The following is a 22,984-nucleotide window of genomic DNA, read 5'->3' as shown; positions in this document are numbered from 1 at the left end:
AGTACAACATAAGAACGAACTATAAAAATCAGTTGAAAAAGGCTTAACTCATCAGATAGACAAAACATACAAGTGGAATAGTTGACTTATTGCTTATAAATTAAGAAAAATACAAACACTTTTATTAAAATATGTTGGTATAAAGTCTCGCTTTAAATTTAAAGTAAGTGGGTTCGTAGAAAACTGTAAAAGTTACTGTTAGATACGAAGTTGAATGTTCAATGAACCTTTAACAAACACTACGTATCTTAAAATTAATTGGTTTTCGCATGTCTAGAATAATAACGGAAGATAGTGAGAAGTAAACTTAGATCTGAAGTGAAAATAAGATATGAGAAATATTAATTTCTTTTCGCGTTAATCAGTTCAGACCATAAACAACTACGTACTTAGTATTACGAAGTTGGAACCTCTGTTTCTTAATAACTTTTAAATGTATCAAGTAATGTTATTAAATTAGTCGTTTCCGAATGATTAACCACTGAAAGCGGTCCTCCTCTTCAGTATCTACCCAGTGCCAGAAAATGAAAATGAAAATTTATTAATCCTGTGTGTCCGAAGCAGTTTTGTGGATTAACATATATCAGACACGCTAAAACCCTTTACAAAACAAACCCTTGAAAATAATACCAAAAGATGAATTTCAATGCTTCTGATGTTTATTTCAGCTACGTTTTTTTTTCAACTCTAAAATGTAGGGTGCATGTATAAATAAAGTAAACATGCTTTTTCGTATATATAAATGCTCTATGCCACGTAAAGAAACACATTTATTCCAAAACCAATTATTGGCATGATAGAGTTATGTTCTTCTAATATATTTTATGATGATATAATACTTAACCTCTAACGGGAGGGATCGTACTTGATATTCATATTCATATTGTTGTGTTTTTTCCTATATTGGGTAGAGGTTTAAGGAATGGTTAAGATCTCGAAAACATGTTTAATCCCGCCACATTTTTGCACCTGTCCAAGTCAGGAGCTCTTGCATTTGTTAGTCTTGTATGTATTTTAATTCTACTTTCTTGTGTTTATTTCGGAGTTTAGTATGACATCTATTATCGCTGAACTAGTATAGATTTTGGTTAAGGGGCTAGCTGAAACACGCCTCCAGGCGCGGGAGTTTCTCGCTGCATTAAAAACCATTGATGGCCTTCGGCTGTTGGTCGCGCTGTTGTCTCTTTGACATATTCCCAATTTCCATTCTCAATGTTATCTTAGTGTAAAAACAACAACAAAGATGATAATGAAAACTTTAAAAAAAATAGTTTATATGTCACATTTTGTTTCTGGATATTTGGTTTTAAATGCTCTTCAATCGTTCGTGTTTTGTTAAGATTTCCAACTGTTTTGATTCACTTGTGCGTCACTGATGAGTCTACTGTAGACGAAAATCGTATCTGCCTTGTCAAGTTTCAAGCTTTGTATATATGAGGGAGACATGGAATAGTTAGTAATAATATTTCAGGTCAAGGATAAAGGCAACAGTAGTATACCGCTGTTCAAAACTCATAAATCCATGGACAAAACACAAAAAAATGGGGTAACAAACTAAAACCGAGTGAAACGCATTAAATATAAGAGGAGAACAACGACGTAACACTAACATGTAACATACACAGAAACGGACCGAACATCAGACAAAATCCCATGAGAATAACAAATATAACATCAAAACCAAATACATAAATTTGGGATAGACAAGTACCGTGACACTTCTTATCGCAATATGAATTTACACTCAGAAATAAGAGAAAACAAACGACGCAACGTTAAAATGTAACACACACACAGAAACGAAATATAATATAACAATGGCCATATTCCTGACTTGGTACAGGACATTTTTAAAGGAAAAAATGGTTGCTTGAACCTGGTTTTGTGGCATGCCAAACCTCGCATTATCATGACCATGTGAAATATAACATCAAAATGACAACACAACACCACAGGACTACAATATAAATAAATTGGAGAACACAATTGACAAAGAATCACACGAACAACAACCAACAAAAGGCAACAAATTCAAAATTTTAATACGCCAGAAGTGCATTTTGTACACACAAGACCTACTAGTGACGCCCAGATACAAAAGTGTGAAAGCCGAAACAAGTACAAAGACGAACAGCATCGAGGACCAAAAGATAAAAAAAGTTGAGCCAAAAACGGCAAGGGTTTTCTGTTAGTTACCAGAACATCCCTATTATTTAGAATAATTTATACCTTTGCAAACAGTAAATTTTATAAAATGACTATACAAAAGATGTACATGATAAAACTGAAGTATTAACTAATTACAGGTAACAACTGAAATACATAACATAACCAGACATTTGCAACACAAAAAGTAGGCACATCCGAATAAGTTTAAACCTCAACGCCAAGTGACGTCATATTTGAAACTGTACAAAATTATAAAAAAAATGACAAGGAACAGTAAATGGGCTTTGTCGCAGATTTTGTTAAAATTTAGCATAAAACCGTAGATCAATGAACTACAACTAAAAATTTAAAAAAAAATAATGCATTTGTCTCTTTTATAACCTGATATGTTACAGATTGATTTCTTTAAATATGGATGAACATTTGTATAAAAAGCACATACACTATAAAATGTCTTAAAATCATCAAATCTCTAATTCTACTCTATAGAATTTTCTTAAAAACTATATATTGTTCACAAGTAAAGGAGTAGGTTCGGTAAGACCCCTATTTGGCCCCAAATATAGCAGTTTTACAAAATTGTTTAAATTTTTTGGAAGGTATAATATGAAAAAGAAGATGTGGTTTGATTGCCAATGAGACAACTATCCACAAAAGACCAAAATGACACAAACATTACCAAATATAATTATAATGCCTCTGCTACATACATATTGGCTTATTGTGGCATTACAATGCACATATATCGCGTACTTGCATCATTAAGTTATGCTTAATTACTGAAATCTTCACAATTTCAGCATTTTAGTTAAAGTTTGGACGGTTTCTGTTTTAAATGAAAGTGGCCGCATTCGTGTCCATTCTTGATATTGAAATGTAAGTTGTGTTTATTGATAATACATAACATATATAAAGGTCGAGGATGAACACGGATGCAGTCACTTTCATTTTTGACAAAAACTATATGAAAAGTGACAGTTTTTGGCATATTTGATAGATTTTTCAAATTTAAGATTGAATCGGAGCGTTTTTAATGAATGAATCAGTTTAAATATTTCACAAAAAATAATTGAATCAATTGAAATAGACATGTAAGTGTCCAAAATCTTTCGTCAGATGAACTTGAAATTTGAGCCCAAAACCAGCCCGTACCGGACCTACTCCTTTCTGTTTTAATAACATTAAATAATCATATGGTTATGGACTTCTTTTTTTGTCTATTAATCAAGTTATTACCTTGTTGGTAGTGAAAAACGTAAAATATCAACGTTTTACGGCCTGTAACGCGGTCACTTTACGATTACCTCGACGTTTAATAATTTTTTTCACAAGGAGCACAACTTTGAATGATGTATACCATAAACACGAAGTCAGTGACCCTATCTTTTTTTTAATTATTAAAACGGAAATCTATGTATCAACATCATAATTTTTTTTTTTTTTTTTTAAATACATGGAATATAATTAGAATGATGATTTAAAGACAAATTTTAGAATTTGTTTTGCTGATTTGATGTGCTTTCTTTACAAATGTTTATCCATTTTGTAAGAATTCAATCAGTAATATCTCAATTGATAAATGTGATAAATACATTATTTGTTTTCGAGCCAGAGTTGTATGCAAAATTTTCTTGAATTCTGTGACATAGCCCATTTGACATTACTTGACTTTAAATATGAATAATATGAAAAATATACATTGTTTTAATGTTTTAACATAATATATTATAACTATGTTTTACTATTCCTTTGACAATATTGTTAAACGCATTGTCTCCTTCATTTACAGGCACCGAAACTCTCAAATACGCCCATTTAAATTAGTGCTAATCGTTCCTTTGCGATTGATTCCACTTCCTGCAAATAAAAAAAGGAAATGAAAATACAAATACGTATATCATCATTTACTTTTTCTATGTAGGTCACTCTAAAATTGACACTTAACTGCTGATTTTCTGATTTAAGGTTTGTATTTGCAGTAAATTTACCACTTTACTTCCAATTAAATACGAATGAAAAATAATATCAATACTTATTTGTAACTAAACGTATATTTTGAGGGATAAATCCTACTTTGTAAAGAATCATTCTGATTCAAACAAAATATTCTCTGAAACCGATATTATCAAGATGCTTGATTTCTTGATTGACAACATATTTGTTTCGTTCGGAGGACGTGTTTTTCAACAGACTGTTGGCATCCCAATGGGAACGAACTGTGCCCCTCTACTTGCTGACTTGTTTCTTTATTATTATGAGGCTGACTTCATGCAGGAACTTCTTAGGAAGAAAGATAAGAAGTTAGCAATATCCTTTAACTCTACTTTCCGCTATATAGATGACGTTCTTTCACTTAACAATTCAAATTTGGTGACTATGTTGATGGCATCTATCCCATCGAATTGGAGATAAAGGATACTACAGATACAATTAAGTCGGCTTCATATCTTGACTTACATCTAAAAATTGACAATGAGGGTTGGTTGAAAACAAAACTTTACAACAAAAGAGATGATTTCAGCTTTCCAATTGTAAACTTTCCATTTCTAAGTAGCAACATTCCAGCAGCACCTGCATACGGGGTAAATATCTCCCAATTGATACGATATTCCCGTGCTTGCATTTACTATCCTGATTTTTTTGATAGAGGGTTACTGCTTACAAGGAAGCTATTAAACCAAGAGTTCAAAATGGTGAAGTTGTAATCATCCCTTCGTAAATTTTACGGACGCCATCACGAGTTGGTTGACCGTTATGGAATAACCGTTTCACAAATGATATCGAATATGTTCCTTACGTCGTAACTACTATCCCCTTCCCTTTCATGAATTTGACCTACCGAATTAGACTATTTACCGGATTTGTAATCACATAAGCAACACGACGGGTGCCGCATGAGGAGCAGGATCTGCTTACCCTTCCGGAGCACCTGAGATCACCCCTATTTTTTTGGTGGGGTTCGTGTTGTTTATTCTTTAGTTTTCTATGTTGTGTCATGTGTACAATTGTTTTTCTGTTTGTCTTTTTTCATTTTTAGCCATGGCGTTGTCAGTTTGTTTTAGATTTACGAGTTTGACTGTCCCTTTGGTATCTTTCGTCACTCTTTTATGATTGATCAAGTTAAGTTTGCATATTACTCTAAATTGCAGTATATGGAATTGGTTTTGTTAGAGTTTATTTCTTATTCCTTGCCGAGTGAAATAATGATTACTGTGACATTAATATACACAGTTTCAGTTACAAGCAATTCACTTTTATCTACTTTTTCATGTTAAAGAATGTGAGTTAATATTGTACTTTTTTCCTTTGGTGAAGTATTCTTAATATTCATGTTAATGTTTAAGAAGGGATAACATATTTACGCTATCATATTTCTCGTTTTTACATTTTAACCCAAAAACAAATAGTAGAGTTAGAAAATAAATATGTTTCGTCGTTTGATCTGATATCAATCGGCGTAAATTAAGTAATTAAAAATTTCGACTCTGTCTGTGTTGTGATACCATTAGCATTGATCTTATGAAAACATCTGCGAATTTTTAATAGACTATACCTGTCTTTACAGATCTGTTATATTGGTTGTAGTCTCCGGTTACAACATCGTTGTTGTCATTTCACGTTCAGTCGTGGTTGTATCTTTATATGTAGATGATGATGTCGTTCCTGGATCAATAGTCGTTTTTGTTGTTTCCTCATTCATCATTGTTGTCGTTCCCTCATTCTTCATTGTTGTCGTTCCGTCATTCATCCTTGTTGTCGTTCCCTCATTCTTCTTTGTTGTCGTTCCCTCATTCTTCTTTGTTGTCTTTCCCTCATTCATCTTTGTTGTCGTTCCCTCATTCATCCTTGTTGTCGTTCCCTCATTCATCTTTGTTGTCGTTCCCTCATTCTTCTTTGTTGTCCTTCCGTCATTCATCCTTGTTGTCGTTCCATCATTCGTCCTTGTTGTCGTTCCGTCATTCATCATTGTTGTCCTTCCGTCATTCATCCCTGTTGTCGTTCCATAATTCATCACTGTTGTCGTTCCGTCATTCGTCATTGTTGTTGTAGTCCTATCAGCTATCATTGTTGTTTTAGTTCCATTATCCGTCATTGTTGTTGTCATTTCTTCATTCATCATTGTTGTTGTCGTTATCTCAGCAACCATTGTAGAAGTTTCCTCAGCAGTCATTGATGTTGTAGTTTCCTCAGCAATCATTGTAGAAGTGTCCTCAGCAGTCATTGATGTTGTAGTTTCCTCTGTCATCATTTTTGTTGTCGTCTCCGTATCTATCATTGATGTTGAAGTTCCCGCAGCCACCATTGATGTCGACATTTCCCCATTCATCATTGTTGTTGTAGTGCCCTTTTCCATCATTGTCGCTGAAGTTCCTTCTGTCATCATGTTTGTTGCCGTTCCCTTATCCATCATTGTTGCTGTCGTGTCGTTATCAATCATTGCTGTTGTCGTTTCATTATTCATCATGGTTGATTTCATTCCTTTATCGATCATTGTTGTGGTTCCGATATCTGTCATGGTTGTTGTCGTTCTTCTATCCGTCATTGATGTTGTCGTTATTCTATCCGTCATTGATGTTGTCATTCTTCTATCCATCATTGTTGTTGTCGTTTTGTTATCCATCATTGTTGTTGTCGTTCCCTCAGTCATCAATAATGTTGTCGTTCCATTATTTGCCATTGTTGTTTCATTATTCATCATGCTTTTTGTCGATTCTTCAACCATCTTTGTTGTTATCGTTCCGTTAGCCATTATTGTTGTTATCGTTCCGTTAGCCATTATTGTTGCTGTCGTTCCCTCAGCAGCCTTTGTTGTTGCTGTCGTTCCTTCGTTCAGCATTGTTGACGTTTTTGATTCCACTGCTGTTGTTGTCTTTTTACTTTCCGCCGTTATTGTTACCGTTTCCTCTTCCATCATTGTTGTTGTCGAATTACCTTTCGCCATCATTGTTATCTCGTCTTTAGTTGTAGTAGTTTCTTGCTCAATCACTGATCCTGTTGTATCACTTTCTGTCATTGTTATTTTTGTAGTTTCAATTTCCGTCTTTGTTGTTGAATTTTGACTTCCTGCTATCGTTGTAACTTCACCAAAAGTGATTTTTCTCGTTTCTGTTCCTTGTTTATTAAGTGTGGTATATGCTAAAGTTGTTTCGCGTTCTGTCGTTAATCTATTTGATGTTGGTTTTGAACTTGGAGTAAATTCTGTGTGAATAATTAACAAAGTTAAAGAAACATATAGAACTTGTTTTATCTGCTGATCAGATCTTTAAAATCAGCAGAAAATAATCAATCGAATGAATTTCTGTGAACAGTGAACAGTGAACAAATATTCTAAAGTCTATACTTTTATTATCAATTATATGGTAATTTTGTTAAATTTGTTGTTTGCAGAAGTTTAAATTATTTGAAATACTTAGTATTTTCTTATCCCATGTATATATTACCTTAGCCGTATTTGGCACACTATTTTTGGAATTTTGGTTCCTCAATGCTCTTCAACTTTATACGTGTTGCCTTCTTAACTATTGTTTTTGCTGAGCGGCACTGATGAGTCTTATATAGACGAAACGCGCGTCAATTGTATCAAATTATAAGCCTGGTACCTTTTATAACTATAAAATGTCTCTGATAAGACTTTATGAAACAAATTTTAGTGCGATTAGCACATGTTTCTAGCTCAATGTCTTACTTTGTATCAATTGAAAACCAAGTGCTTGTAGGTTTTATTAAAGTTCAATTAAGATTTCTACAAAAAATCAGATTTTCTAAAACAGGGTGAGTCTTAAGCACCAATAAGGCATATTATGAGTCGAACACTTAAACACTCCATGTATATAAAGCTGATGAAGATACCAGGCTTATAATTTGTACGCCAGATGTACATATCGTCTTTAAAACTCTTTAACTCATCCGTGCCGCTTGAACAAAAATAATAAAACGCCAAATAAAGAACGAAGTTGAAGAATACTCGTGGAACCCTAAATTCAGAACGATTTTGCAAAATATGATTACCTTATCAGATATCAAAACCGTAACATCAACCCAGGGGTTGTAAAATGAAAATTAAAAAACCGAGGATAATTACTATATATTTTTAGTTATCCAATTTGATTGGTTAAAATTAATATAACCAAAGTTACCTGTCTTTTGTTCATTCGGCAGATTATCTGCAAAAGAAAACAATTCTTGATTCAATTCCTACAATAACAAACAGTAGTATTCTGAAAATAACTAATTGAAAACTAAGAATGTCTTTATCGCAAACTGGAATGTTCATGGTTAAAGATGACTTGATTTTTTTTATGTCGGAATTCTAGACTTGGACGAACAATTGTGATTTCGTATGATTTCGAGTATTGAAAGTGGTGTTGTTAAATAATTTGGTGTTGTATAATTAAAAAGTTATAGGCTACACAAAGACACATACGTAAAAAAAAACAACACATTTTTATTTGCTGATGTTTTTCATTAACTTTTCTAGATATGTCATTTACAATTTTTTCTTCCATTTTATGAAAGAGAGGCAAAAGATACCAAAGGGATATTGAAACGCAATAGGTTAAATCAAACTGTTATTGAGATGACAGAAATTAAAAATGACGAAAAGTAAAACAACTGTTAACAAACACGACAACTGAAGACTGAGCAACATGAACACCACATAAAACCTGGTTGATCTCATGTAATGCAGAAGGGTAAGCATATTCTGCTCTATTTGTCGCATCAGTCGTGTTGTTCATGTACATACAAACCCGGTGATAAGTCTCATTCGGTAATTAGTTTCAAAGATTCCATATAATGATGCATGAAAACATGTTCGTAAGTTACCTATGATTGGAAAATACCCTGTATCAATCGGATAACTTTCGAATTTGATTTCTAGAATTTTGCAAATATTCAAATTACTTGATGAATGACTTAACATTAAGACTATAACAAACATTTCTTCTTTAACGTCAGACGTTATAAAAATGATAAAAATCTGTCGTAACTGTTAAGCTAAACGGCAGATTAAAAGCAAATTGAGTTCTCAGTAAACGATGAGCATTTTGGATGTACCGCTAGTAAAATGTGTCAAGTATAGGTGATAAAATAAATCTAAGAATACTTTATAGAAATTTTAACTTTAAATTAAAACAAAAGATAACCACATATTAAAAGTGAAAGATTTTAACATTTACACCAGAAAACTACATAACTACATAAAATACTTTTAATTTTGATAATGCAAATATACATTCCACCCATTGTAAATTAGTACACACATGCCATTTTGATGAAATGCACAATTTTCTTATTTTTACTCGTTTGTTTCAAAATTTGCAATTTGCATGTATATGTGATTCACATTATTCATTTATTTTGGAATTTTAAAACAAACCTTTATTTGTGGTATTTTTAGGGGGCACTAGCTAAACGATAAATGACTTCTTTGTTGTTCAATCATAAATGAAAGTGAAAAAGTGAAATGACAATTTGGTTTAAGCAGCCAGTATGGTTCCATTTTGTCAAAATAAGCTAAGAAAAATCAACGATGAATTATTAACGTGCAAATGAATAATTTGACATCATTGAATCCGTTTTCATATGACCTTCCATGGCACTCCTTAGCTAGTGATAGATTTACGCATGAATGTTGCATGTTAAGTTATTTAAAGAAAAAGACTGTCCACAATAAAAGCGATCCTAAGGTTAATCATCTGATTGATTGATCCAAGCCACAAAAACTTATTGTTATTCTTTTCTTAAATGATAAAGCGGGTGATTAAGCTAAACATTACATCAGGTTCAAACCACCATTATTTTTTTTTAAATGTCCAGTACCAAACCAGGAATATTACAGTTGTTATCAAAAAGTTCGTTTCTTAGTGTATTACCGTTTTTATTTGTTTTACTATGGTGTTTCTGTCGTTCCCTTGTTTTCATCATGTAGTTGATGAGTTTCCTCGGTTTTGGTTTGACACCCGGATTTTCTATCAATCAATTTATGACTTTTAAACACCGGTATACTACTGTTGTCATTATTTTTTTCTAATGCAGATAAAAACAATAATTAAAGTATTTTTTCAATCTATATCGTGAACAATCTATGTATAGTTATGTGTATGTTTATATCGTTTGACGTGACCACCGTCAGTTTTCTTAGTGCATCTCGATAGATAATTAACTAGCGAAATTCTATTATGTATTATCTAGTATATGCTTTGTTACTGTTTATCTTAGACTTTTTGTAATTGGGGTATGTAATAAATCAAATATAAAAACTTGAGGCAAATCGGTGAACACTATTTTGACAGTTGAAGTGCCCATTCAAAAAACGAAACATGCAAGATGGAGTCAACAATCAAGTGAATTAAAAAAAAAAACGTTGGTTCCAAGACAAATCGAATTGAAAAAGAATTTGTGAAAAAAAACCATCTGTTGTAACTGAAACATGTTTATCACAAAAGAAACCAACTATAATGATAAAAAAGAGACCTAAAACTAAAACAAACATTATTTTATTTCAATATTCTGTTCAAAACTATAGTCAAAGGTTTCAGATTACTTACGGTCAACTTTTGATATCTCCACAACAAGAGCAATACATATAGCTATTAGAATTATAATTAAAAGAAATATGCCTAGATTTTGTATTTTCTGCAATCCTTTTTTTTCCTGTAATGATTTTTCATCACCTTAAAGTAGAAAGAATATTTTACTATTTATAACAATGAATAAAACCATATGTTTTTTTAAAAGTAGCATATTAACAATAATAGAATGCCTTTTTTTTCCTTCAATAATCGTACAGTAAATACGTGTGTTTGAAAGGCCATTTTTTTGAAGGTCCCAGGCTATGACAAGAAGACGATAGCGGACTATACGGTATAGATTTTCCTAATTTTTGAAGGTCATACGGTGGCCAATTATTGCTCACATGCACTTCATTTGAACTCTGTCGGATAGTTGTTTCATTGGCAATCAAATTCCATCTCCTGAATTTTTATATTAAAAGTGTACATTAGAAATCAAAATCTAAATAGTAATATCCAGTCACAAAGAAGATACATTTTACCATCACTTGGATGCTTAATATACTTCCGTCTCTGAACATGTATATTTTTACATTTTATCTTAAATAAAGGAATGAGTAAGGGAGTATTGTATCAATCATTTTCGATAGCGTTTTCATAAACTTAGACAAAAATTAGTATTTGTAATGTCTTATATAACACTTGTTAAATCTGAATAACCAGTTTAACAATGAGGCATATAAAAGATAGAAAGCATAAATAAAGAATGAATATTGATCGCTTTGTCAAGGTGTTGAGAAGAAAAAAAAATATCCCTATTACACGACTTTAATCCAGTAAAAATCCTGACAGTTTTTTTTTTATCCAGGTTTATCAGCTATAACCGCCCCAATAATATTTATATACCAATTTTAATGGAATGCGCAAACGCTCTCCTTAACCAAGGCAATGCTGTTCCTTCAGTATTTGTATGGCTAAGGACTTTTTGTTGAAAGACATTTTGTAATTCTTTACCATCGATATATCTATCACTAAATGTAAGATCAAATGAAAACAAAACACAGCCTTCCCTGGGCCTGTAATAGAAAAAAAATCATAATATAATATAATAACTGGTTGCTGGAGAGTTCGATGAGATTGCATTGCTGATCTGATATTAATGAATAATAATGAAAGAGGGGCGAAAGATAATAGTTTTGAATTAATAATGACTGTTGTTTCAATTCCATTTTTTTGCACTACCTTCTCCATACTGAATGTGTTTGATTTGTCAGATTCGCACAAAGACCAAAACTTGCTTTGGCAGTGGAAGCAAGTTAAAAGTTACTTTCAGGAAACAATTTGGCAAATGTGTATAAAGAGGAAGTTTCCAATAACATTATTATTTACACGGATTGGGCGTATTCACAAAAATAAATAAATATCTATCGACAAAATATGTTAGGTATATTCAGGTTTATTTAATGGTGTCAAATAATGACATAAAAGATAAAGAATAAAAATAGAATTCAAACATACATTCTTCTTAAGTTGTAAGATGTGCAAAAAAGGATAAGGAACATACTATTTTGTTATAAAGTTGTGTTCTTTTATCAAATTGAATGCATATCATCTTTTGAATTAGAGCATTTCCAAAATTTTCATTGTAATCTGAGTTGCAAATTTTCTGCTGGTAAGTAAACTAATACTACAAATCTAATGGTATATATACTCCTTTTCCGATTCTTGGTGCATGTCTTTGCTTTAACATTAATGATTATACCCTGTTTAAGTATTGTTGAAGTGTAATTCGATTCCGAAAATTTTGTACTGAAAGAAAGCTACTTTTTATCATCTTTTCAATAATGTTATTATTGCACTCCTTAAGTTGTATTGTATCTAATTTATTATGAGTTTTGAAAAAGGGGGATGTGAAGATAATGACAGGGCAATCACAACTGTACGTAAATAATTCCGACGGCACCATTGATAAACGTCAATGGACGAACAATCAGTTAATTGTTCACAAAACGGCACACAAGAGGTCCCCCCTACACACACAAAAAAAAATAAAAATAATATCCACACAACCCGTTAAGAAGATCCTAATCCACTAGTGGCACCATGAGTGCTACTCATGATAAGTAAAACATTTGCTGATAAGTTCCATTCGGTAATGTTGCTATTGAGGAAACGATGACGGTACTGGGATACGACATGTTAAACCTATCTTGCAGTGCACAAGTTGAAAACAATAAATAAGACAATTCTATAGTATTTGCACATATTAGGAATTTTTTGTCCTTAAAGCTCTCAAACTTTGTAATTGTTTGGCTTTATAACTATTTTGATCTAAGCGCCACTGATGAGTCTTCTGTAGACGAAACGCGGTCTGGCGTATTGAATTATAATCCTGGTACCTTGTTAACTATTTTGAATTTATCTTTTTATCTTTTTATTTATAATTTCTTCAAAGACAGATGGTTAGTTATTGGATGATGTGCGTTTAGTATTAATGATTTTAATCACAGGTTTTCAACTTTGTATATTTACAGTATTTTATTTCCCTACCTTAGGTCAGTCCCTCTAACAGACAGTAAATCATACTTAAAATATGTTTTAATGTTGAACAGAGCTTTTATCTGTAAAATAAAGCATTTTGATTACTTTTAAATCAAATTGTTAATGTTGTCATTTCAAAATCAAAAATCATACCATGTGTTCTTGTATGTTTCAGAACAGAACTATAGAAAGCATTCTTTTTCTGACAAGTAATCAATAATTTGCAAAATTGACGCACATATGACGTCTAAATATGCACGTCTCCCGTTATATATGCCATATATCATGAAAATCACAGCTTCATCAAATGCTATTACGTTTTTTTACAGACAACATTTATTAATTGAGATACCTTATTCAATGTTATTTAACAATTTGGTTCGTCAAGGGTCACAAGAGATACACATCAGATTAAATGTTGTGAACAAGCGTCTGAATATGTGATATATTTTACAATATAACGGGATCTTCAGCTCGGTAGTCAATGTTTCGATACTGAAATTATTACTAAAACATTTTTCTAAAATACTCTGTCGATAAATTAAAAAAAATATTAAAACAAACCCGGTTTCAATTCCCTCAACTTTTAAATATATAGCTTAAAAGGATGACCTTGTGAAGGAAAATCCAGGAACACTAAAATTTTACAACGATATGGGCTATTAAGGTTTACAAGTAGGTGACATCTCGGCTTGAAATATTTCGGAGATATCAGCGTGCCTGAAGAAGTGAATCCAGAAAAGCACTCCCGATACATGGAATTATAAAGTGTAAATTTAAAATATTTACAATGTGCCTCTCTCACAGATAATCTTAACTGTTAACCAATGATAGGCCTGATTTCTTTTATGTCTTTTTTAAACCACTCAAATTATACTGCTGATGTTTGATGTTTTGTCCCGAAGATTGGAAGACCATATAATGATATCATGAAATATCTATGTGTGTATAAACAAACAAAAAACAACACTATTCTTCACAAAAACAGGTCGAGCCTACCTTATTCGTTTTAAAGTTGTGTTCTCTTTGTTATAATTTTAAATTTTGCGATTTTGCCTCAAACATTCCAAATTCAAACGGAAATAATTCGAAAAATAAGTCATTAAGGTAACTTTTGTTTTGCATAATTCGAGAGTGCATATAAAATTGACGTTTTCTTTCAGGATTTAACAGAAAAATATGTATCGTTTGCCTTTCAACAACTCACCTCTTTTTCTAATTCCAATACTACATTCTTATACTCCGTCCTTTGTTTGTCGCCATAATGCTCTTCTATCCAATCAGTTTTAATTAAAATTTCGCCACTAATATCTAGAAAGAAGAAATTGATTGTATGTCACGTTTATTGTGAAATTATCTAAGCTTTTAAAATGAACGAAGGTACTGCACAATTCAATGCATTGGTTTAATTAAGATGTTAGATATATGTATATGTCAATAGGATACAACATACTCCAAATTACTTATATCAAAATCCAATTGATCATACCCAATGGTTAAAACATTTTGTTAAATTAATCAATGAACAACAAACTGACATCAAAACACAAAACGATCTTTACGATGTTCTGACTACCACTTTCAGGAATACCACATGCACATTGTCATGAAATATAACCTGAGTATTATGGCATTTTAAAGTATTAAAGGAATTTTTGTTTACAAAAATGGCCGCTAACCTCTACACCCCAGATAACGCTGGATCATCATTTGCGGATTTATTTTACAGATAAATTGAGAAAATAGTTATCAAAGGTACCAGGATTATATAAAAAAAATTTATAGAAAAGTTATACAATAAAATAAACTAAAAAATATATTTTGGAAAAAGATAACCAACGTCCAGGACTCACATGAAATAAATAAAAACGGGAATAGTCCGTGCCTGTTTCCGTTTTGGTCAAAAAGAGTTAAACCACATGATGAACAGATTAAGGATTCATTACATTATTGATTTGAAACCGTATATGCCTAACTTTGTGAGATTTAAACAAAAATATGTGTAAAAATTGGCAATGAGACAACTCTCCACAAGATTCAAATGTCGTAGAAAAAATGTGTAACAATACGGCAAAAATGAGCAAAACTCATACCGCCGAGTAAACTATAAAAGGCCCCGAAATGACAAACGACAAAAACTGAATTACAATTACCTTCCATAGGACAGACACATACGGAATGTGGGACCATAGTGTAACTGTTACAGTACAATATAAGAACGAACTATAAAATCAGTTGAAAACATCGAAACCTCATCCTTGACTTGAAGAGAATTAATTACGGAAATAATCAAAAATATCACATAGAAGATAGAGTTATAGAGAAGAAACACGTCGATGAGGAAAAAAACATGAATAAAAATTGTCTGTTGAAAAACTTGACTACCAGTCATAATGAATATTCGACAAAAGTCAAGTATTTTGATAATGTGTGTGGAATTGAATCACTAACACATCGTTGGATTTTTCATTATCCATATCAAATTTTCACGACCCATATAATTATCCTTAACCAAATAGGAAATTGACTTATTTCCTTTATTTCACATTTAAGAAGAATTACAGCTTTCCAGATATGAACTTACTATTTTAATAAAGTAACTTTCCAGTGGCACCTCTTTTTGAAGAATATATCTTTTAAGTTGATACAACATCCCGGATCTTACTTTTTCTATATTATTTTCTTGATTGAGAGTAACTAATTATAAGTAAACTACTGACCCAATCGGTAAATTTGAAGTCAACCCTTCGAAATTTTTACGGACGTCACCACAACGTTGACCCTCTAGTATCATTCAAGATCAACCCCATTCTTTTTTAACTGGGTTTGTATTTTTCACGTTTTAGTTTCTATGCAGTGTATTTTAAACTTGTTTGTCTTTTGTCTTCTTCACTACAAAGTGTTCCTGTAGTTCCTTTGTTAAACTTGTGGCAATATCATAGATGGTAGCTGTCAGTTTGTTTTGGTTTGAAAGGGATTTTTTAACAGGAATTGTACGGATAATGAAGTTTCGAAGGTGTAGTAATTATAGTTTCGTACAGATGTGATAAATATCCGAAGGCTCCTCTTTATATGGCCGAAGTCATCGTTAAGAGTAAGTGCAAAATGACTATGAAGATGGTTTTTGTCAAGTCGAGAGCAGAGTTGAAGGTATTCTTAATGCTCAACGGATTGAAGTTAGGATTTTACTGAATACGAATAGTTAAATTTTTTCATTTAGGAGTAACTGTTTTCAATTCTCGAATGAATTTGTCCTTAGCGATGTGTAGAAAGATGGGAATTGTAAGCCTTTTTGTGTATATATATTTTTAATGATGATAATTTATAGACAAGATTAAATGATCCAGCGGATTAAAATATTGATTGGCAATGCCATTTGCAGTGTAATAGATCTCTGATTTTGGGCTAACATTCGATTGTATAGCCTTCCTTTTATGTCATCGCAGTTGTTGATCTTATGTGACATGTCATAGTTATTTGTTATGTCTGGGGATGAATGAAAACCTGTTTTTGCAGACGACATTGTGTCCTTAATGACGCCTATGTCTGACTTGTTTGTACTGAGTTACGTTCAAGCTAGTATTTGTCACGTTCTTCTACATTTCATGCAATGTAAACATCTGTGACACAAATATTTCATTACGGTCGTTTAATGCATGTTATCATCCGTAAAAAAATTCTTCAACTGATCCACTAGGAACCCTTTTTCAATAGCTTGCATGTAAGCAGCAACACCAAACCAATGCATTTTTGATAGGAAACGCAAGCACTGGAACATTATATCAACTGAGAGATACACATCTTCACATGACGGCGAAATAAGAATGTTGCTACAAAAATTTATTATTTTACTGTACATTAGTTTACAAAATGAAAGTTATCTAGTTATGATTAAATACTGTGTTGTTCATTAGTTCTAAGAATGAAATTTTGAATTGCAAAAACTGATTTTGATAATGACGTTTTGCCTAAATGGCTAATATGATGACCACAACTAACATAGGCATACATATCTAATTTGATTTTTTTTTAAAACAATTAAATATGATGTATAATTTGAGGGTATGATATCGTTCGCAATTTATTATAAAAATGTACAATTACTTCCGTGTTAATCCTATCACTGAAAATGTTCGTGCGCGATAAAACAAAATGAACATAAAATAGATCTGACCTAGGAGACGATTGATCATTTGGCTAGGTATCTTGTTAATATACTTTTACTTATTACGGTCCATCATTATTACGGTCCATCAAAAATTTACTTAAAAAAGTATGGTATATTTAGTAAATGAACAGTTGAAATCATCTCTTCGTAAATTTTACGTACACCATCACGAGTGTTGTTGACCGTTATGGAATAACAACTCCAGAAATGATATTTTCCTTTTTCACGAATGTGAACTACCGAATGAGACTATAAACCGGATTTGTAATAACATAATCAACACGACAGGTGCCACATTTGCAGCAGGATCTGCTTATCCTTCCGGAGCACCTGCGATCAGCCTCAGATTTTGGTGTGGTTTGTGTTGCTTAGTCTTTAGTTTTCTATGTTTTGTCTTCTGTACTATTATTTGTCTGTTTGTCTTTTTATTTTTAGCTATGACGTTTTGAGTTTATTTTTAATCTATGAGTTTGACTGTCCCTTTGGTATCTTTCGTTCCTCTTTTAAGGACAAAAACTCTTTAAAGAAAAGGACAAATGGCAGATAATCCAACAATATATGAGACAATTGATAAAAGACTTGGAGGTGTTGGTACATAATTGAATAGAATATAAATGAAATAAAACTAAGAGCAAGCCAAAGGACTTCGAGATATTTCAATGCGCAGTAATCCAGTACTGAAAAGGTTCTGATTTTGTCACTTTTGTGTTGAAACTAATTATGTGTAACTTACCTGTTTCATGTACACGCTGGTTCTCTTCATCTTGAAACGTTTTATTTTTAAAACTAGTTATCTACAAGTAATTTATTTTCATGTAAGTAATTGTTTCTATTCATTTCACATTTATTTCAGCTTTTTCGATGGAAAACTTAATTTCATATTCCTTTTTTTAAATTCATCAAGAAAGCGGAGAAAAGCAGCACACAATTGATATATTGGACCGCAAACGCAATTACTCCACAAAACAATGATTTTCATTATTGTTATGCTAGCTATTGTTCAGTTATGATACAGTTATTTGCATATGTTAAACTATTTCTTCGTTGTGCGTCTCCACTGATCTATTTTAGAAAGGATAGGGCGACATCTGAAAAATAAAGTTTAGGCCGCCATTTGTTCCTGTGTCTGTTCCAAGTAAGGTAATCTCGCCTGGCCCAGTGGTTGCCATATGTCATATCTAATATTTTTATGTTATTTTGAGAATTTAGTGGTGATGGTATATCATATACGTTTGATCGCGTGCCGGTTTAGAGCTTGACGTATTGTTTTATGTATAGCTATAACAACTATTAATAGTATTGCAGACCGTGTGTTGACTGTGTTGTGTATGTTTTTGAACTTGGTTTGCTGTCCAATAAACGTATCACCAGTTTAATCGGCTAATTATGCGTTGTGGGGCTTACTCATTGAATACCGAATTATTCAATCTATATATAAGGTGTTTTAAACGTCTATGTCAATTGGTCTCTTGTTGAGAGTTGCGTCTCTTTAGCAACCATATCAAATGTTATATTGATATACCCAACATATGATGTTATTGATATATAAAATAGAACTGTTGAAAAAAAAATGAGTATGTAAATATAAAAAGTCATAATGTCAGCTGTTTATATAAGTTTGAATATCTGATACACTGCCGGAAAACGTAAAACCATCACATAAAACACAATACTCTAGAATAAAAAAAAACAACATAAAACCTAATAAACTAGACTAAATAAAACACTGTAATGAGATATGTTAGTAAAAAACCTAAAAAGGAAAACTTTAGTTAATATACATCCTGTTAAGTGCAGTTGCGTTTATAAAAACGTTTGTTTGGTCGTTATATCGTCTACAATTTGTGCTACAACAATTAATCATGAAGACAAAGAAGATTTGGTATTATTGCCAATGAAACAGTCCTCCAGATTTTAAACTAAGAGGATATAAGTAAATATTGGTTTCTTAAAATGCTTCAAAAATAAAAATAAAAAAATCAACCGTATAGCTAGCTATAAAAGGCATACGAAATTTGAAAAAAATTAATCGAGACTATTTATAAAAATACAATTTGCGATAAACGTATATGAGAGATATATAACAGGTTCTTAATTTAGGACAGAACATAAACGTGTTACCGATCTTTTAAGTCAATTATAAATGATTTTTTACAGATTGTAATTGTTGTTTGCTGCAAAACTACGATCATATTCTTAATGTGTCTGTCACATGTCAGGGGCATGCAGTTCAGTGTATTCTTAATGTGTCTGTCACATGTCAGGCGCATGAAGTTCAGTGTATTCTTAATATGTCTGTCACATGTCAGGCGCATGAAGTTCAGTGTATTCTTAATGTGTCTGTCACATGTCAGGCGCATGAAGTTCATTGTATTCTTAATGTGTCTGTCACATGTCAGGCGCATGAAGTTCAGTGAATTCTTAATGTGTCTGTCACATGTAAGGCGCATGAAGTTCAGTGTATTCTTAATGTGTCTGTCACATGTCAGGCGCATGCAGTTCAGTGTATTCTTAATGTGTCTGTCACATGTAAGGCGCATGCAGTTCAGTGTATTCTTAATGTGTCTGTCACATGTCAGGCGCATGAAATTCAGTGAATTCTTAATGTGTCTGTCACATGTCAGGCGCATGCAGTTCAGTGTATTCTTAATGTGTCTGTCACATGTCAGGCGCATACAGTTCAGTGTATTCATAATGTGTCTGTCACATGTCAGGCGCATGCAGTTCAGTGTATTCTTAATGTGTCTATCACATGTCAAGCGCATGAAGTTCAGTGTTTGTCGTTGGTTTCTCCTTGTTGAATGTTATGGTTGTCTGTATTTTAAACTCTGAATAATAGTTATCTCACTGGCATTCATACCACATTTTCTTACCTTTATATTGTCAGCGCTCAACCCTCCCCTTATCTAGGACATTACTGTATAGCAAAACATAAGAACCAACTATAATGATCAGATGCAAATGGGGTATCTCAATAGATCGCTACGAAGCACTTATATAAAACAACATATTCACAAAAAAAAATACTGATAAATGAGTACTCGCAATTACTGAAAGCATGTGGACACCCAACGTATCAAATGTATAAGCGTTTAAACCACGTTAAGAAACGCATGAAAATGTGCAAAATATTCGTAAATAGTAATGACCTGTAAGCTCGGATAACAGGTTCCAGTTTTCCTGTAATTACATGTAATCATATTCTAAGATGGAACAAAAATTTAAAGCGATGTGTTAAATAGGGAAATGTTATAGATATTACGATAATTTTATGAAATCATTTCCTTAACACTTTGTCTTAATACCAACAGGTTAAATACAGATCGCAGATAGGCAAAGTTGAGTTCATAGATTACAATAGCTAATTGTAGTTTTTGTATGAAACAACTATATTTGTCTATAGACTCAGGTACATTCGTCCTTATTAGTAAATTATGATACTATGTAATCATACTGCACGACATAGTGATTACTATATTTCTATACCTCATAAAATATAAAGAAAAAAACACAAATTATGCTAAGGATCAAGAATTATGAATACTAAAAGCTCATATAAGTATAAGTTTGGCAAAAAAAGTATGAATTTTGAAATAAAATTTGGTGCCATTCCGATTTACCCGAAACATTGATTGTTTCAGTTTTTGGCATATGTATAGCCTCAGCTCTTTTTGATACATTACGCATCCTTGTTCAGTTTGGAATCCACAAGAGTTACTCCCAATCTACGGATAATTCAATATGAGGAACATTTTTAAAGTATGGTTGGTTTTTTTTTTTTAAATTTCAGTTTGAAGGTTTTTATGTTTAATTAACAAGAATCAGATTCCACCTAGTTCTTACTCTGGAATTTGAAATAGTTTGGAACATTTTACATTAATTTTCTTGTTAAATGCAAGAATTTGTAAAACTTACTGTGACCATGATGTTTATATGCTATCCTTCTTTCATGTGTTGAATATTTTACAAGGAAGTATATACCATTTTACTATTTAATGAAACCGGATCAGAGCCTTTTTTTCTTCCCATCAAACCGTGACCATAAACAAAATAACTGATACAATTAAAAGTAATTTAAAGTTGTCATTCATTCTAAATACGATCATATGTATTGAGTTTCGTATAGTTTGTGTGCAATTTTCTGTTAATCATCTTTAATTGTCAAAACAGATAATATATAACAGTAGTCATCCACCTTAGTCCCTTTAAAGAAGTATATTTACGAGCAAACCAATAAATGTTCGATAAATAAAGTGTGATGAATAGTACAAAGAATCAAGAACGAAAACCCTGGTAAGTGGATTACCAGTGCCACACCCTTAAAGATTAAGATGACAAGAGGTATCCATCTTAAATTTCTTTTAATAGAAATATATTATTACGGAAGCTAGTGTCAGGGTTTTGTTTGAGTATTTTGTTAAGTAATTATCACGACTTAGTTACTCGTGTTCTCGACTTATTAAACTCGTTTTCACCACTATACCTACTCATAATAACAAGTTATCTTATGTTTAATTTCGGATATTTTTTAATCATTTTATTTTTTCTTACGCAGCGCTTTTTATTTTAAAAAAATTACCTCATCATTAAACACCAAAGCCTAAATTGATCACAAAGTATGTACAAGTCTTTCGTTTGAACAGCTTTATCATAAAAAAAAAGGACAGTCACATTCATTAAAGGTCAATTTTGCCCAAGGAAGTTGGAACGATTGTTTCTATAATTTCTATATAGAAGCAAAGATTTCCTAAAATTATAGATCATATTGATAATTGAGAAGATGATACCATCGGAAATTTCCGTCCTTATAAACAAGAAAACAATATTTTGTTTAATAAAAACTGACGAATCCATTACCAAAAAGAAAAACTCTGAAAAGACAAAAAACAAAACATAAATTAACCGTTACTCAAAAAAAGAGTAAACAACACGAACCACTGAAAAATACTTTGAGGACCTCATGTTGCAACCGTCAAGTTGCTCGTTTGAATTAAAAAAAAAATTGACAACGGTTAAACATCTCATTCAGCTGTGTCCAAAATGGGGTCATTTATGTGCCAGGAACCTGTTGTTAAGTGTTGCCGTTTTCTATGTTGTTCATAAGTCTAGTTTTTTGCTTTTTTTTAAATATAATAAAGCTAAAGCTTAGACCGTTGTTTTTTTCTGTCTGAATGAATTCAAGCTACGCATTTTTGTAGTATTTGTAGCTTGCTGTTCAGTGTGAACTAAAGCTTTGTGTCGAAGGCCATACTTTGACCTATAATTGTACACTTTTACAAATTTTAACTTAGATGGACAGTTCTCTCGTTGGCATTCATATCACATCTAAAAAATTTTTTTACCGGTATCTATTAAATAAACGTTTGCCAAAATCATTTAGGTTAACAACTGTTCTCATGCATATTCACATGTAGGCGTTTGGCGTTTAGATATACGATGATAAATTAAGTAAAAACATACAATCAAGAATTGTGTTAGTTTAAAGTCATATGAAACCAATGAGTGGTGAAAAATAATGTTTATCCCATTCTTGAACCAATTCAAGTATATATCATAAACTTAGTCCTCTGTGCACGATTTTATCATTTGTTAC

The 22,984-nt window shown here is 32.0% G+C and overlaps 1 protein-coding gene across 1 annotated transcript; it reads right to left on the bottom strand.

The window, feature by feature from the left end:
* Positions 1 to 2,178: 2,178 nt before the first annotated feature.
* Positions 2,179 to 21,417, bottom strand: LOC134714645 (serine-rich adhesin for platelets-like). The gene is made up of 9 exons (XM_063576064.1): positions 21,307 to 21,417; positions 18,125 to 18,185; positions 14,431 to 14,534; positions 13,233 to 13,303; positions 11,589 to 11,758; positions 10,719 to 10,844; positions 8,307 to 8,333; positions 5,723 to 7,368; positions 2,179 to 4,026 (listed from the first exon to the last, which is right to left on the bottom strand). The coding sequence occupies exons 1-8, from the start codon at positions 21,313 to 21,315 to the stop codon at positions 5,762 to 5,764; spliced, it is 2,175 nt and encodes a 724-aa protein (XP_063432134.1). The 5' UTR covers positions 21,316 to 21,417; the 3' UTR covers positions 2,179 to 4,026; positions 5,723 to 5,761.
* Between the last annotated feature and the right edge of the window lie 1,567 nt (positions 21,418 to 22,984).

The sequence above is a fragment of the Mytilus trossulus genome, chromosome 4, assembly GCF_036588685.1.
Source record: "Mytilus trossulus isolate FHL-02 chromosome 4, PNRI_Mtr1.1.1.hap1, whole genome shotgun sequence".
Classification (NCBI taxonomy): domain Eukaryota; kingdom Metazoa; phylum Mollusca; class Bivalvia; order Mytilida; family Mytilidae; genus Mytilus; species Mytilus trossulus.
Note: the sequence above shows the minus strand (reverse complement) of the source record. Positions and strands in the feature narration are given on the sequence as shown.